Raw genomic sequence first — 16,115 nt, 5'->3', positions numbered from 1 at the left:
GCACACGGCCATAAGAAAATATGCAACCGATACACTGGATCTTGTTGGCAAAGGCTGGCAGCAAGATCCTGTGCAGTGAGCGCTTTGTACGCTGTATGCATACAAGATCTGAGTTACAGCATAAGGCCCTAATGCTAGGACACAGAAGACCGACAGGGGCACCTATGGCTTGAATTCAAGTCTTGTATGGCAGCCTTTATGGAGCACAAGGAAAACACAGTGACAATAGCTGCAAGACTAACATCTGTACCCTTATTATCCCAGCTGCACTGCTCTGCTGAGGCCATACCTCAGTTTAAACCATTATGCATATATATTCTTGTTTTCTCACCCAAAGAGACAAAGGGAAATCTTTGAAATTTGTTCCAAGGTTTTTAGCTTCAACAATGCCTTCACTTCCATCGTTATGTGCTTCTGATATTCTTTTGAGCTGGATAGCTGATGTACCTGTAAATCATAATACATATTAAAAAAAATCTGTTAATTTAATGTGTGATGCACAGCGTGAATAAATCTACATGTAAAGGAGTTGAAGCTACATGTGTGGCATAAGTGAATCATATATGTGTTACCTGCCAAATGATTTGCATTTCTTTACATTCATTTTTCAGATTTACGCAGCTCTGCCACTCGACACACCAATGTCTGGCAGGGTAGGAAACCTTTTTTTTCCTCTGCTGCAATTACCCTAGGTTCACACCTATGCGTTTTTTTTTGTGCATTTTACAGTTTGCAGAAACGCACTACAGTCCATTCAATATAGTTTCCTTTGATACAAGTTCATCTATGCGTTTTGCGGCCGGTGCATTTTTGGAAAGGGTCAGGGAACTTTTTTCCACATTTTGCAAATAATAGACTTCAATGGAATCGCACCAGAAACACGAGTGTTGTGTTTGTGATTCAATTTTTGATGCGTTTTCACTATATATAGCTGGTTGCTAAGCAGGGGGCCGGAAAGCCGCTCGCTGTATCTTGAGTCATCAGCTTTCAGTGGGGTTCCCCACTGACAGCTGAATGTAAAAAACGAATTGCTAGAAAAAAAAAAATTTGAAAAAAAACAGAGTGGGGGATATACCAGGTCCTTCGGTTATAGTACGGATTCGGATTTTTTTTAAATAGTGTGGGGTACACCTCAAAATCCAAACCCTTATCCGAGCATGCAGCCCAGCAGGTCAGGAAAGGGAGGGAATGGTCGGATATTGTCAGGGTCTGCGGGCGGGGGGCTTATCAGAATCTGGAAGAACCCTAGATCCACTACCCATTCACCTTCATAAAGAGGTCTTCTCCCGCTACCGTCTCTCCCAGTGCCGTCTTCTCCCGCTGCTATCTCTCCCAGTGCCCCCCCCCCCCCCTTCGTCTTCTCCTTCTGCTTTCTCTTCTCTGTGCTGTCTGCTCCCCGCTGCTGTCTTCTTGTGCTATTTTCTCCCGCTGTTGTCTTCTTTTTTTAATATTTCACAGATTTTTGAGGTGAATTGGTAGGGGTATGATGAACCCGGTACCCATTCCCATAGGGGGCTTCCAGACTCCGATAAGCCCCAGCCCACAACCCGGACAACCATGTCTCCATCAAAATGGCAGAGCCCCCCCCATGTACCCCCCCATGATGAGGGCATGTGGCTTGGTATGGTTCGGGGGTGGGGGGGGGTCGCTCGCTCCTCTCCTCGCTTTCCTGACCTGCCAGGCTGCATGCTTGGATAAGGGTTTGGTATGAATTTTAAAACAAAATTGACGTGGGGGGGGGGGTCCCCTCCGAATCCATACCAGACCCGAGGAGCTGAGGGGGACCCCTCGTAATATTTTTTTGGAGGCAATTTTTATTTAATTTTTTTACATTCAGCAGCCAGCTATGGCTGGCTTAAGCCAGTGACTGGACAGTGAACTGGTATGCTTATCTCCCTGTCTTGGCTTGCATACACACGGTCACAAAAAAAGTTCTCTGAACTTTCGACTGTCAAGAATGCAGTGACGTACAACACTACGACGAGCCAAGAAAATTAAGTTCAATGCTTCCAACATGTGTCAAATTGTTTCCGAGCATGCCTAGGAATTTTGCGCATTGGAATTGCTACAGAAGATTGGAATTTCCGATCGGAACTTTTTCCGTCGGAAAAATAGAGAACCTGCTCTCAATCTTTTGCTGGCGGAATTTTCAATGGAAAGTCCAATGGAGCATATGCACGGTTGGAATTTCCGACCAAAAGCTTTCATCTAACTTTTGCTGGCTGGATTTCCCATTGTATGTAGGGGGCTTTAGAACCTGGTACCAAGTCATCTTAGGGAACTGCATTAAAAAAAATACATTTAATGACGTATTAAATTGGAATTTCAGCTTAATAGTAACTCAAAAATGTGCCCCTCCCCCTCCTCCTGCTTCCTATGTTGCCTAACCTGTGTAAAAACAATCTGTATACTTACCTAATTTTAGTCCACTATGGTCTGTTTATGTGATCCTACAACTCCATCTTCCCTGTGACAGTGAGCTGCAGTTGCAGGGGAGTGCAAGTAGTGTCTGGCTTGTATATGGGAGCCTATGAGTGACGCCATGGCTCCCAGAATTCCCCACTGCATTCACATATGTCTGCCAGCCCAAAAGAGAGGCGCCATATTGTACAGTATGGAACAATGAATCAGAGCTCTCAGAAACTTTGATGGTGAGGTTATTTGAGATCTGCAGTTATCATTACTTTCTCTGATATATTTTAATGTATCCTACCCAAGCCAGGAACTATTGTAGGGAAATCTTGCCCGTTGAGTTCCCAAAAGAAATAATATAAGACAGGGAGTAACTTATGTTCCACTAATACCTGAAATCACTATTGGATGGACTGAGTCTTTAATTAAAGGAGCCATCTGCTGTTATTGAAAGTGCTGGTTCCTGGACTTTCATAATAGTTCTCAATTCACTACCTAGTGAGTCACTGCCCTGGAACAGGTATGTAGCCAATGCAGTCCAAATTATTTTAGCTTTGTTACTCAGCAATGATTTCAGAAAGAATGAGGGTGACTGCTATAATTTTATTGTCATACTGTATATCTGTATTGTCAGATTCCTTTTAATCAAGAATCTCCCAAAGGGTTTCCATTCTGTCGAGTCATTGTCCGACAGTAAAGCTGAATATAAACTAGTATAATAGTGCAAAAATTCTATGCACATTTGATGACGGGATGAAAGTTGTTTGGAAGGACTTTAAACTTTTGTTTGCTTTTAACATTCAATTTTAAGAATAATGAATGTAATTTCCCAAACAAAAGCCATATACCCTGTAAGAAATTAATTTGTTTTAGAAAATTATTCTATCCTGCACCTTCAAATTTTCTCTTTACTGTGGTAGAAAAATGAAAGCTGTTTTGACTACAATAACAATAAGAACATTTAACAAATGTTCTTAAATTAAAACATTTCTAACAAAATTCTAAGAGTGTATAACCATATGGCAGTTACTTTCTTAGATAACCACATCAAAGTAATTCATATTATACAACACTTCTTTGTAATGTAGAGTAATCTGAAGGTGTAAGGGGCCAGTGAGGTGTGAGTGTCCCCCCTTCCCCCCTTCGGCGTCCACTATAGAGAGCAAGCATACACCCAGCCCTATTAGGTGCATGCAGATAGGAGAGAGCAACGTGGGAGGGTAAGTCACAAAAATTTGGTGTGCTGCTGTGCTTCCTGTGGTGTATATTTGGACTTTTAGAGGAATGTGGGACCCTGCCCACAGCTGATAAAAATGGATGCCCAGCTGACTTTAAACCCCTGTGATAATGAATTGTCTTCATCTTCTTCTTCAATATGAATGAAAATACATCTACTGTTCAAACTGTCTCTCAAACTGTACTCAAAAAACAATTGAAGGGGAGAATACAGTTGAGGAGGTCTGTTTATTCTTTGATACAACACAACAAATGTTGCCAACCGTCCGTATTTTTCCGGGCAGCCCCTAAAAGCAGGGCACTTTTCTCCTGCCCGTAAATTCGTAGCTAGACAAAAGTGCCAGTAAAAATGACTGGGACTGGCTTGGCTCGGAACTGCACATGCGCAGTTCCCGGAGATGCCCGAGCTGAGCCGATCAGATCCTGTATTCCCCTGGCAGCAGCAGGCAGGGTCCAGGGCAGTGGCAATGTGCAGGGCCCAGGGCGAGTCTGGCAGAAGCTGTTGCAGCGTGCCAACTGAAGTCAAGCCAGGGATGATCATGGTGGTGGTGCATTCCTGTCACACCACCCAGGAGCTGAACGGACAGAACAGAGAAGCTGAAGGTAGCCCTCCCCTGTTGACGGTGAGTGTTTGAGTCTGACATCTCCTGTACCATGCTCCCAGCCTCTGACATCTCCTGTACTGTGCCCACAGCCTCTGCTGACCATCTCCTGTACCATGCTTACAGCCTCTGCTGACCATCTCCTGTACCGTGCTCGAAGCCTCTGCTGGCCATCTCCTGTACCATGCCCACAGCCTCTGACATCTCTTGTACCATGCCCGCAGCCTCTGCTGACCATCTCCTGTACCATGCCCGCAGCCTCTGCTGACCATCTCCTGTACTATGCCCACAGCCTCTGCTGACCATCTCCTGTACTGTGCCAGTAGCCTCTGACATCTCCTGTACCATGCCTGTAGCCTCTGACCATCTCCTGTACCATGTCCGCAGCCTCTGACCATCTCCTGTACCATGCCCACAGCCCCTGACCATCTCCTGTACCATGCCCACAGCCTTTGATATCTCCTGTACCATGCCCACAGCCTCTGACATCTCCTGTACTATGCCCGCAGCCTCTGACATCTCCTGTACCATGCCCACAGCATCTGCTGAACATCTCCTAAACCATGCCCGCAGCCTCTAACATCTCCTGCACTGTGCCCGCAGTCTCTGACAATCTCCTCTATCTTGTCTACAGCCTTGAACCATTACTTGTATCATGTCTGCAATCTCTCAATATCTCCTTGTATCCTGTCCGCAGCCTCTAACCATCTCTTGTCTTGTATCATATCTGCAGTCTCTGAGGGGGAGCCTGGAGAGGAGTCAAGAGTGAGCGTGCCGCTGGGATGGTGGTCATGGGAGGAGTTAGACATGTGTGGACTGTGGGGAGGAGACTAAAGGATAAAACCAGAGCCAGCAGGTTGGAGCCTGGAGGACTGTGCGACCGAGCCATGCATGGTACACCTGAGAGGAGGTCAGTGACAGCGCCTCGAGGCCAGTGTATGGTGGGAGTAAATACAATAATGTAAGGGGGCACTGATATAAGGGCCCCCTTTTATCAGTAACCCTCCCCCTTGCCTTAGTGTATTCACTCTACGGAAGGTGGTTTCTGGTCACCAGAGTCCGCCCCCCCCCTCACATCAGAGTTCCCAGCATTGCCTTTTACATCAGCGTCTGCAGGATTCCTCCTTAAAGCACAATGGGCAGACTCAGTGGAATTGGATGTAAGTGGGAGCTCTGATGTAAGGGGGAATGCAGTGGACTCTGATATAAAGGTGATCTCTGGTCACCAGAGCCCCCCCCCTTTACATAAGAGTGCTGACTTAGATCATGCTCTGCAGCCTTCCCCTTTACATCAGAGTTCCCCCTTGGATCATGATCTGCAGCCTTCCCTTTTACATCAGAGTTCTCTTGCACTTTAAGGGGGAATCCTGCATATTGATGTATGAGTGATCTCTGTGCTGGCCAGATTATATTAACCAGGCCTTCATGTAAATGGAGAAATATGTTTTTTGACTGTTGTTTTAACTTACACACCTTGATAATAACACTAGTTACATGTTTATAGTTTAAATATTGATATTTGTGCTGTTTTGCACTGAAAATGGCCCTTTTATGTAATTTTCTGCAGTGTCGGTAAAAAAATGTGGCTCTGCTAGCAAATTTCATAATTTTTGCCAGTAAAAAATGTATGCCGTTTGTAAATTTTGACTTCCTATCAGTATATTTCACTTCAGGGGGTTGGCAACACCGACCTCCACAAGGCAGTGGTTTCAACCGGGCAAAGAGAGGAACACGGCATCTTGTCTTGTCCTGCAGTGGGACTGCGCTGGAATGGCCTCCCAATGCAATCCCACTGCATCTGGTGAGCAGTGTTAATTTAGTCAACAAAAACATTTTCATCAGTGGCATTTTTACAGTGATGAAAATGAAAAGTACAGCACATTTTCGTCCACTGACAAAAAATATAATGAAAATTGAATCGTAAGTGTGACGAAAATGTAAGGCAGGGACGTTTACCCTCGTGAACTAACTTCCGGTTTTCACAGAGCTCCGCCTGCTTTAGCTCCCAGCAAGCAAGTGAGTTGAAGTGATTGTGTGCACCATGTCGATTGTCAGAGATCAGAGAAGCACTGTGCATTACAGCCAGGCCTGACTTATGAGATGACCGCAAGGCACCCCGGTCCAGAGCAGGGAGCAGAGCAGACTGTGAGTGTGTAGTACATTACAATTACAGCAGGCCTGAGGTCTCCCTCAGACCACCGGCCATCCAGAGCACTGTGTGTGTATTACACAGGCCTCCTCTGACCACTGTCAGTGGCATCCATTGCACTGTGTATTACAGGCCACCCTCAGACCTGAGACCACCCATCAGCACTGTGCAGCATTACAACAGTCTTCAAAATGTAAAGAAACGTACTTAATCATTAGAAAGCCGGGTTAGTGGCATAGAGAATACCTTTCCTCTATTGGTAACAGAGATGAAGTCTGCTACACGCAAGCTTAATACTACTACTATTTCTAAAGTTGAAGACATGGAGAACCATTTAGGTTGTAATAATGTTCGGGTACTGGGTATACCAGAGAAGGCCAAGGGTAATGACCCAATTAAATTTACTGAACAGTGGCTCATTGAAATCCTTGCAAGGACTATCTTTCTTCATTACTTATAGTAGTACAGGTTCATCGGGTCCCTAACCGGCTTCAGAAACCAGGAAATACACCACAGCCCTTTCTAATACGCCTCTTAAATTATCGAGACAAGGGGAATATTTTGCGAAGAGCACAAGTAATTAATTATATTAGATATAATGGATCTAAAATTATGTTCTTCCCTGACTTTTCATAAGAGGCTCAGAAACTAAGGTCAAACTTCCAAGAAGTTAAGAAACATCTGTTACTCTAAGGGTTAGAATATTCTATGCTCTATCCTGCTCGCTTGCGGGTGGTCCATGAAGGCAAAGAACAAGTATTTGAAACACCCCAGGATGCACAGGACTGGCTTAAAAATTAGACCTTGGGGCGATGGGCCTATTCTATTAGGAAATTCACACAAAGCTGGCTGTGGGGACAACGGTGCACAATTAGGTATAAGCCAGGTTGTTGGAGGCGATAGCCACTAGATGTTTTTTTTTCCTCTTTTCTGTGGCTTTCTCCTGTGTGGAAATGTTTTTTTTTTTTTTTTTGCAGGGAAGGGGGAGGGTGGGTGTGTTTTGTTTTTTCCTCTTGGAGTATTTATAATGTTTTATACTTATGTGCTTTTTATTATTGTACTTAGTGCATGTTGGCTGTCTAGTAGTTTAATTTTACTTTTGTACTTATGGTAAATCAATCAATTAGAATTGGAATGTCAGGGAAATGAATAATGCTTTAAAAAGACAATCTGACTTTGATTATATTTCCTCTTTCCGCCCTGCCATCGTCTGCCTGCAGGTGACAGACACACGCCACATGCAATGTGACTAGATTTTTGAAACGTGTTTTTGTTCAAGAAGCATACCTTTCGTTTTTTACCTCCCATTCAAGGGGGTCTCTGTTTTAGTTTACACTGGCATATTGTTCTCATGCAGTAGGACTATGGTAGACGTAAATGGCAAATCTATTTTTTTACAATGCAAGCTGGATGAACTTGAGTTAATTCTGGCTGCTAGATAAATATATACCTCATAGGGCTGGGTTGTTTAAGTCCTACTATCAGGATCTATATACTTCTAGGGAAGACTATATGTTATCCGAGTTACAGTATGCAGCTAATTAAGTAAAACTGAGAGGTTTCAGCAGTCATTTGCAAATAAATTTTCACAAAATTACTCTGCTCGTCTTTATTGGCCAGCAGGGAGCGATAACATGAGTGATAGGCCACAGGGAAGAGGAACGGCTAAGAAGTGCTTAGATGATGACAATTTAACATGGTCTAGTGTTTCTCAACCTTTTTTTCAGTCAAGACACCCTTTAAAATTATGGACAATCTCCAGGTACCCTTTAAAATTATTGAAAATCTCAATGCACCTTTTAAAATTATGGACAGTCTCTGCACACCCTTTACAATTATGAATAGTCTCAAGGCACTGCATTCTACAATGTAAAAAACGATTCTAATAGTTTTACATAATGCAGCAGCATCAACAGATGTAGCAAACCCAACATCAGAAGTGGTTTATTCTTACAAAGCAAATACACTTTTGCAAACTAGTACTGACTAGCACTGCAGTGTTTCTCTCCATCACTCAGCTAATGTGACCCCAGTTTTGCTAGAGAGGGGCAGGGGAGGGTCAAACAAGGATGCTATGTAGGCGATCACCACCCTTCTTATCAACACTGATGACATCACTAGTTGTTAGGATGCCAATGGCTGGAAGGTTGAAATGGTGAACAAAAAAAACCTGTGGCTTTGTGTAACTAAAAGGTAGGCTTGATCCACCTGCTGGCTTGTATACATTTTTGGGCAATTTTTAGGCATTTTGAGAAGAGGCACCTCGGGAAACCTCAAGGCGGCCCTGGGTGCCTGGGCACCCTGGTTGAAAAAGGTTGGTCTATGTTATCTTACAAAAGAATCAGTTTACAAAAACAGCAGTTATTTTAAAATGAGCCCAATGAGATTTCAAAATTACAGTCATGTGGCTAAAAAAAAAAGTCATTATTCTCATGTATCCTTATCATTTTGTTAAAGCTTTGCGGACTGAGCCTATGGTCTTGATAATCTAACAAAGTCTCTATTTTCAGTAGCTCTTTTTTTAGACGCACAAAAGGATTCAAAGAAACGCTTCTGGCATGAAATATAAGCATTCTGGTTCATCTATACACAGGAATACTTTGCATACTTAGACCTTAACTTTCATTTTACAGTGCATAGTTGAAATCTCAGACTACTTTCAGTATTTATCATGTAACAATGCACAGGTTTTTCTCAAGAGTGTCACCTTACGTTATGATAGAAGTTACAGCCATAAAATTCTTCATAGCACTAGCACCAATGAAAATGGATAGTATAATGTGATGTAATAGATCCATTAAAAATCAGAACAGATTTTCTAGCTTCATTAGCTCTAGTCACTTTCACCCCATGTGCAGGGCAGGACTTAGGGTGCTGGGGGCCACTGGGCTTGAGTCACTTTCAGGCCCTACCTTCTATATTAATTTGTCGCCATCTGGTGCCATAACAATATAATCAATCCAATCATTATTTGAAGTCCCAAGCTACTTTTAAAAGGTGACTGGTACTGTAGACAGTGTTAAATGCTAAAAAATGTAATAATCTATTTATATGATCACTGATTGAAGCTTGAAAAGCTTTTTTTACAATAAATAAATAATGATTAAAAAAGTTCAAAGTAATCATGTGTTTATTGCAATGCACAAATGTCTTGGTCAGAATGAGAACATAAAACACTTACCTGGAAAACATATTGAAAAACAAACAACTACCTTGTAAGGTTGCAATCATAACAAATCAATTGCAATAATAGAACAAAATAACTCATTGAACAAATTGCAAGTTAAATTGTGTGTGTGTGTGTAGTACGTAAGTAAGTGTTGTAGTGAAAAATGTTAACTATGCACACAAATTAGAAATGAAGATTTTTTTTTTCACAAAATTGTCATTGTAATAGGTTATTTCTCTCACATGGCATGTGTATACCACAAATGGCACCCCAAAACACATTCTACTCCTCCTGAGTATTAGCATACCACATGTGTGTGACTTTTCCACAGCCTGGCCACTTAGAGAGGCCCAACAGGCAGGGAGTGCCATCACGTGTTCTAGGAGCATAAATTACACATCTAACTTCTTGACTACCTATTACAATTTTGAAGGCCCTGGAGCACCAGGACAATGACACGTGACACTGACGTGGCACTGATGACAGATGGCACTGATACGTGGCACTGATGACACTGATGTGGCACTGATCACAGATGGTACTAATACGTGGCACTGATGACACGTGACACTGATGACAGATGACACTAATATGTGGCACTGATGACACATGACACTGATAACAGATGGCACTAATATGCGGCACTGATGACATGTGACACTGATGACAGATGGCACTAATATGTGGCGCTGCTGACAGATGGCACTAATACGTGGCACTGATGACAGATGGCACTAATACGTGACACTGAGGTCACGTGACACTGATAATAGATGGCACGTGACACTGACAGGTGGCATTGATGACAGATGGCACTGATACGTGGCACTGATGACACGTGACACTGATGACAGATGGCACTGATAAGTGGCACTGATGACAGGTGACACTGATGACAGATGGCACCAATAGGTGGCACTGATGACACGTGACACTGATGACAGATGGTACTTATACATGGCAGTGGCACTGATGACAGATGGCACTTATACGTGGCACTGGGGACAGGTGGCACTAGGGACAGATGGCACTGGGGACAGGTGGCACTAGGTCCAGGTGGCACTGGGGACAGGGGGAACTGATGACATGTGACACTGGTGACAGATGCTATTTATACGTGGCAGTGGCACTGATTACAGATGGCACTTTTACATGGCACTGGGGACAGGGGGCACTAAGGACAGTTGGCACTGGGGACAGATGGCACTGGGGACAGATTATCATGGCACTGACAGCACTTTATTTTCCACTTTTTTTTTTACTCACAAGCTGCACGTCGTTCTCCCTCCTCACAGACTGTCTCTGTGTGAGGGGGAGAGCTGGCGATGAGAGATGATCTCATGAGATCATCTCTCATTGGACACTCAGATCAGAGCTAAATGGTTGCTGTGATTGGCCATTTAGCATGATCTGCGATGGCTGTGTCCAAGGGACACTGCCAACACAGAACTTCCCCAAGGCGTGCCGCGGCATGCATTGGGGAAGTAAACAAGAGGATATCCAGGGACATCCTCCCAGCAGTTGGCGTCCACGCTGTAGCCTGCTATAGCGCAGACGCCTAGTGTAAAGAAGATAAGGACACCGGGAAACAGGCGGGCCCGCGGGGCCCCCTATTGGACGGGGCCCATGGGCTTGAGCCCCGTCAAGCCCTATGGAAAGTCTGGCCCTGCCCATGTGTATTTTTATGAAATAAACCATAGCTCCCAGCTGTCCCTCTATTGGGACCAAATCCCTCTGTCACTCAGTTGTCGCTTATCTCTTTACAAAATGTACTATTTTACTACCAAAAGTGTTATGCTGCGCCAAACTTTTTGTCCAACCTCTATATTACTGCATTATAAAAATAAATAAAAAATAGAGGTCAAAAAAGCACTTGTGTGGTTTAAGCCAGTCATTTTGTGCCCATTAGATATTTGTGGTCCATGTAACCAGGCCCATGGCAGGGGTGTGTTCTTTGCCTACATGTCGCTCTTTATCATTTCAAAACGTTGGGAAGTATGTAAATGTATGAGGCATCATGTGCTTAGATCTGTATTTATGTTACTTGTTTAAAACCTTGTTTACATCAGCCGCTGCAATTGCCGGCCAAGCAGTGCGAGGCAGTGCAAGGCACTGCTGTGGAAAATGCATGCGAAGCAGTGCGAGGCACTGCTGTGGAAAATGCATGCAGTACTTTTTTTTCAAAGCACACCACCCACATACCTCCGCCAGTGTTGCCAACCGTCCGTATTTTCGTAGCTAGACAAAAGTGCCAGTAAAAATGACTGGGACTGGCTTGGCTCGGAACTGCGCATGAGCAGTTCCCGAAGATGCTCGAGCTAAGCCAATCAGATCCTGTATTCCCCTGGCAGCAGCAGGCAGGGCCCAGGGCAGTGGCGGTGTGCAGGGCCCAGGGCGAGTCTGGCAGAAGCTGTTGCAGCGTGCCAACTGAAGTCAAGCCAGAGATGATCATGGCGGTGGTGCATTCCTGTCACACCACCTAGGAGCTGAGCGGACAGAACAGAGAAGCTGAAGGTAGCCCTCCCCTGTTGATGGTGAGTGTTTGAGTCTGACATCTCCTGTACCATGCTCCCAGCCTCTGACATCTCCTGTACTGTGCCCACAGCCTCTGCTGACCATCTCCTGTACCATGCTTACAGCATCTGCTGACCATCTCCTGTACCATGCTCGAAGCCTCTGCTGGCCATCTCCTGTACCATGCCCACAGCCTCTGACATCTCTTGTACCATGCCCGCAGCCTCTGCTGACCATCTCCTGTACCATGCCCGCAGCCTCTGCTGACCATCTCCTGTACTATGCCCACAGCCTCTGCTGACCATCTCCTGTACTGTGCTAGTAGCCTCTGACATCTCCTGTACCATGCCCGTAGTCTCTGACCATCTCCTGTACCATACCCGCAGCCTCTGACCATCTCCTGTACCATGCCCACAGCCTCTTACCATCTCCTGTACCATGCCTGCAGCCTCTGACCATCTCCTGTACCATGCCCACAGCCTCTGATATCTCCTCTACCATGCCCGCAGCCTCTGACATCTCCTGTACTATGCCCGCAGCCTCTGACATCTCCTGTACCATGCCCATAGCATCTGCTGAACATCTCCTGTACCGTGCCCGCAGCCTCTGACATCTCCTGTACTGTGCCCGCAGTCTCTGAGAATCTCCTGTATCTTGTCTACAGCCTTGAACCATTACTTGTATCATGTCTACAATCTCTCAATATCTCCTTGTATCCTGTCCGTAGCCTCTAACCATATCTTGCCTTGTATCATATCTGCAGTCTCTGAGGGGGAGCCTGGAGAGGAGTCAAGAGTGAGAGTGCCGCTGGGATGGTGGTCATGGGAGGACTTAGACATGTGTGGACTGTGGGGAGGAGACTAAAGGATAAAACCAGAACCGGCAGGTTGGAGCCTGGAGGACTGTGTGACCAAGTCATGCATGGTACACCTGAGAGGAGGTCAGTGACAGCGCCTCGAGGCCAGTGTATGGTGGGAGTAAATACAATAATGTAAGGGGGCACTGATATAAGGGCCCCCTTTTATCAGTAACCCTCCCCCTTGCCTTAGTGTATTCACTCTACGGAAGGTGGTTTCTGGTCACCAGAGTCCGCCCCCCCCCTCACATCGGAGTTCCCAGCATTGCCTTTTACATCAGCGTCTGCAGGATTCCTCCTTAAAGCACAATGGGCAGACTCAGTGGAATGGGATGTAAGTGGGAGCTCTGATGTAAGGGGGAATGCAGTGGACTCTGATATAAAGGTGATCTCTGGTCACCAGAGCCCCCCCCCCTTACATAAGAGTTCTGACTTAGATCATGATCTGCAGCCTTCCCCTTTACATCAGAGTTCCCCCTTAGATCATGATCTGCAGCCTTCCCTTTTACATCAGAGTTCTCTTGCACTTTAAGGGGGACTCCTGCAGATTGATGTATGAGGGATCTCTGTGCTGGCCAGAATTTTATTAACCAGGCCTTCATGTAAATGGAGAAATATGTTTTTTGACTGTTGTTTTAACTTAAACACCTTGATAATAACACTAGTTACATGTTTATAGTTTAACTATTGATATTTGTGCTGTTTTGCACTGAAAATGGCCCTTTTATGTAATTTTTTTGCAGTGTCAGTAAAGAAATGTGGCTCTGTAAGCAAATTTCAGAATTTTTGCCAGTAAAAAATTGATGCCGTTTGTAAATTTTGACTTCCTGTCAGTAAATTTCACTTCAGGGGGTTGGCAACACCGACCTCCGCAAGGCAGTGTTGTCAACCGGGCAAAGAGAGAAACACGGCATCTTGTCTTGTCCTGCAGTGGGACTGCGCTGGAATGGCCTCCCAATGCAATCCCACTGCAATCCCACTGCATCTGGTGAGCAGTGTTAATTTAGTCAACGAAAACATTTTCATCAAAGTTTTCGTCAGTGGCATTTTTACAGTGATAAAAATGAAAAGTACAGCACATTTTCATCCACTGACAAAAAATATAATGAAAATCAAATCGTAAGTGTGACGAAAATGTAAGGCAGGGACGTTTACCCTCGTGAACTAACTTCCAGTTTTCACAGAGCTCCGCCTGCTTCAGCTCCCAGCAAGCAAGTGAGTTGAAGTGATTGTGTGCACCATGTCGACTGCCAAAGACCAGAGAAGCACTGTGCATTACAGCCAGGCCTGACTCACGAGATGACCGCAAGGCACCCCGGTCCAGAGCAGGGAGCAGAGCAGACTATGAGTGTGTAGTACATTACAATTACAGCAGGCCTGAGGTCTCCCTCAGACCACCGGCCATCCAGAGCACTGTGTGTGTATTACACAGGCCTCCTCTGACCACTGTCAGTGGCATCCAGAGCACTGTGCATTACAGGCCATCCCTCAGACCACCATCCGGCACTGTGCAGCATTACAGGCCTCCTCTGACCACTTGCAGTGACATCAAGGGCACTGTGTATTACAGGCCACCCTTAGACCTGAGACCACCCGTCAGCACTGTGCAGAATTACAACAGGCCTCCTCTGACCACTGGCATCCAGAGAACTTTGTATTACAGGCTATCCAAGTCAGACCTGAGACCCCCATCCAGCACTGTTTGCAGCATTACAGGCTTCCTCTGACCACTGGCATTCAGAGTACTGTGCAGCATTACAGGCCTCCTCAGACCCCTGTCCAGAGCACTGTGGAGCATTACAGGCCTCCTCAGACCACTGTGTAGCATTACAGGATTCCTCAGACCACCATCCTAAGCATGATGCAGCATTACAGGCCTCCTCAGACCACCATACAGAGCACTGTGCAGCATTACAGGCTTCCTCAGACCACCGCCCAGAGCATTCTCCAGAATTACAGGCCTCTTCAGACCACCATACAAAGCACAGTGCAACATTACAGGCCTCCTCAGACCACTGTGCAGCATTACAGGCCACCTCTGACCACCTTCCATAGCACTGTGCAGCATTACAGGTCTCCTCAGACCACCGTCCATAGCACTGTGCAGCATTACAGGCCTCCTCAGACCACCGTCCAGAGCACTCTGCAGCATTACAGACCTCCTCAGACCACCAACCAGAGCACTGTGCAGCATTACAGGCCTCCTCAGACCATTGTCCAGAGCACTGTGCAGCATTACAGTGAATGGCAAAAGCTCATATTGTATGACCTACTGCTGCTGCCTTTTGTGGAACTAAAACCCTCCAGAGTGACACCATATGCCTGCCCTCTTTGATCTACTCAGCCACCTTGAGGACTTTAAACAGAACACTAGCTATCAAGACCTTGCGACAATTGCACAGGAGATAAAAGATAATGTAAACCAACGTTGCTTCATTCTTAGATCCAATTGATGTGTTCTTGCCACTTGCAGTAGCTGCTTTTTTTGTCAACCCTACTGTCTGTAAAACCCTTGTTGATGTGGCGGATGAGAATATTCAGGAACTGCTTAAAAAAAAGGCAGCGGAGTATGCCGTAAGAAAATCTGCAAATCCAAATCCACACAGAGAGGGTATTCAGTGTCACAGGTGACCTTTCTAGAGGACGGTGGAATAGAGCAAGGGTCTTGTTGGCACAAAGTGTTTTCCCTAAAATGAATCGAAGAACAAATAGAAGTGTTTTATTCTCCAGGTATTTCTATTTCTAACATAAGAAGCATACCTAATACTTGTGGGCTGTGCTTATTGCAGTAGGTAGAATCAGCATTTTCAACAACAGTTTTAATTGTCAATTTAAATTCATAGGAATACAAATGCCATTAGTATGTGGCACTTCAACAACCACCACTTTTTATCAACTTCTCTCTCTCTTAGCATTGGCAAAATTTGACAATAGAGGTACAGGCATACCCCACTTTTAACCTCCTCACGCCCGCCCTATAGCCGAATGACGGCCGTAGAGCAGGCGCTTTCGTCCGGGTGGCCGTCCCTGGACATCCTAATGTTTACTTCCGCAATGCGCGCCACCGCGGGCATGCATCGGGGAAGTTCTGTGTTTGCCGTGTCCCCCGGGGACAGGCAAACACAGATCGCTGTAAACGGCCAATCACAGCGGCCGTTTACAGCGCGATCGGCGTGT

General features: G+C 45.4%; 1 protein-coding gene across 1 annotated transcript in view; it reads right to left on the bottom strand.

The window, feature by feature from the left end:
- Positions 1 to 16,115, bottom strand: part of SLCO4C1 (solute carrier organic anion transporter family member 4C1) — a 110,162-nt gene that overhangs the window by 48,792 nt on the left and 45,255 nt on the right. Inside the window, exon 6 of the mRNA XM_077462334.1 lies at positions 332 to 447. Within this exon, the coding sequence (XP_077318460.1) occupies positions 332 to 447 (116 nt within the window). The remainder of the gene's footprint in view (positions 1 to 331; positions 448 to 16,115) is intronic.

Source organism: Lithobates pipiens, unplaced genomic scaffold (assembly GCF_037356315.1).
Source record: "Lithobates pipiens isolate NorthernLeopardFrog02 unplaced genomic scaffold, aLitPip1_a1.2 Scaffold_3, whole genome shotgun sequence".
Lineage (NCBI taxonomy): Eukaryota > Metazoa > Chordata > Amphibia > Anura > Ranidae > Lithobates > Lithobates pipiens.
This window is presented reverse-complemented; position numbering and strand designations above follow the sequence as displayed.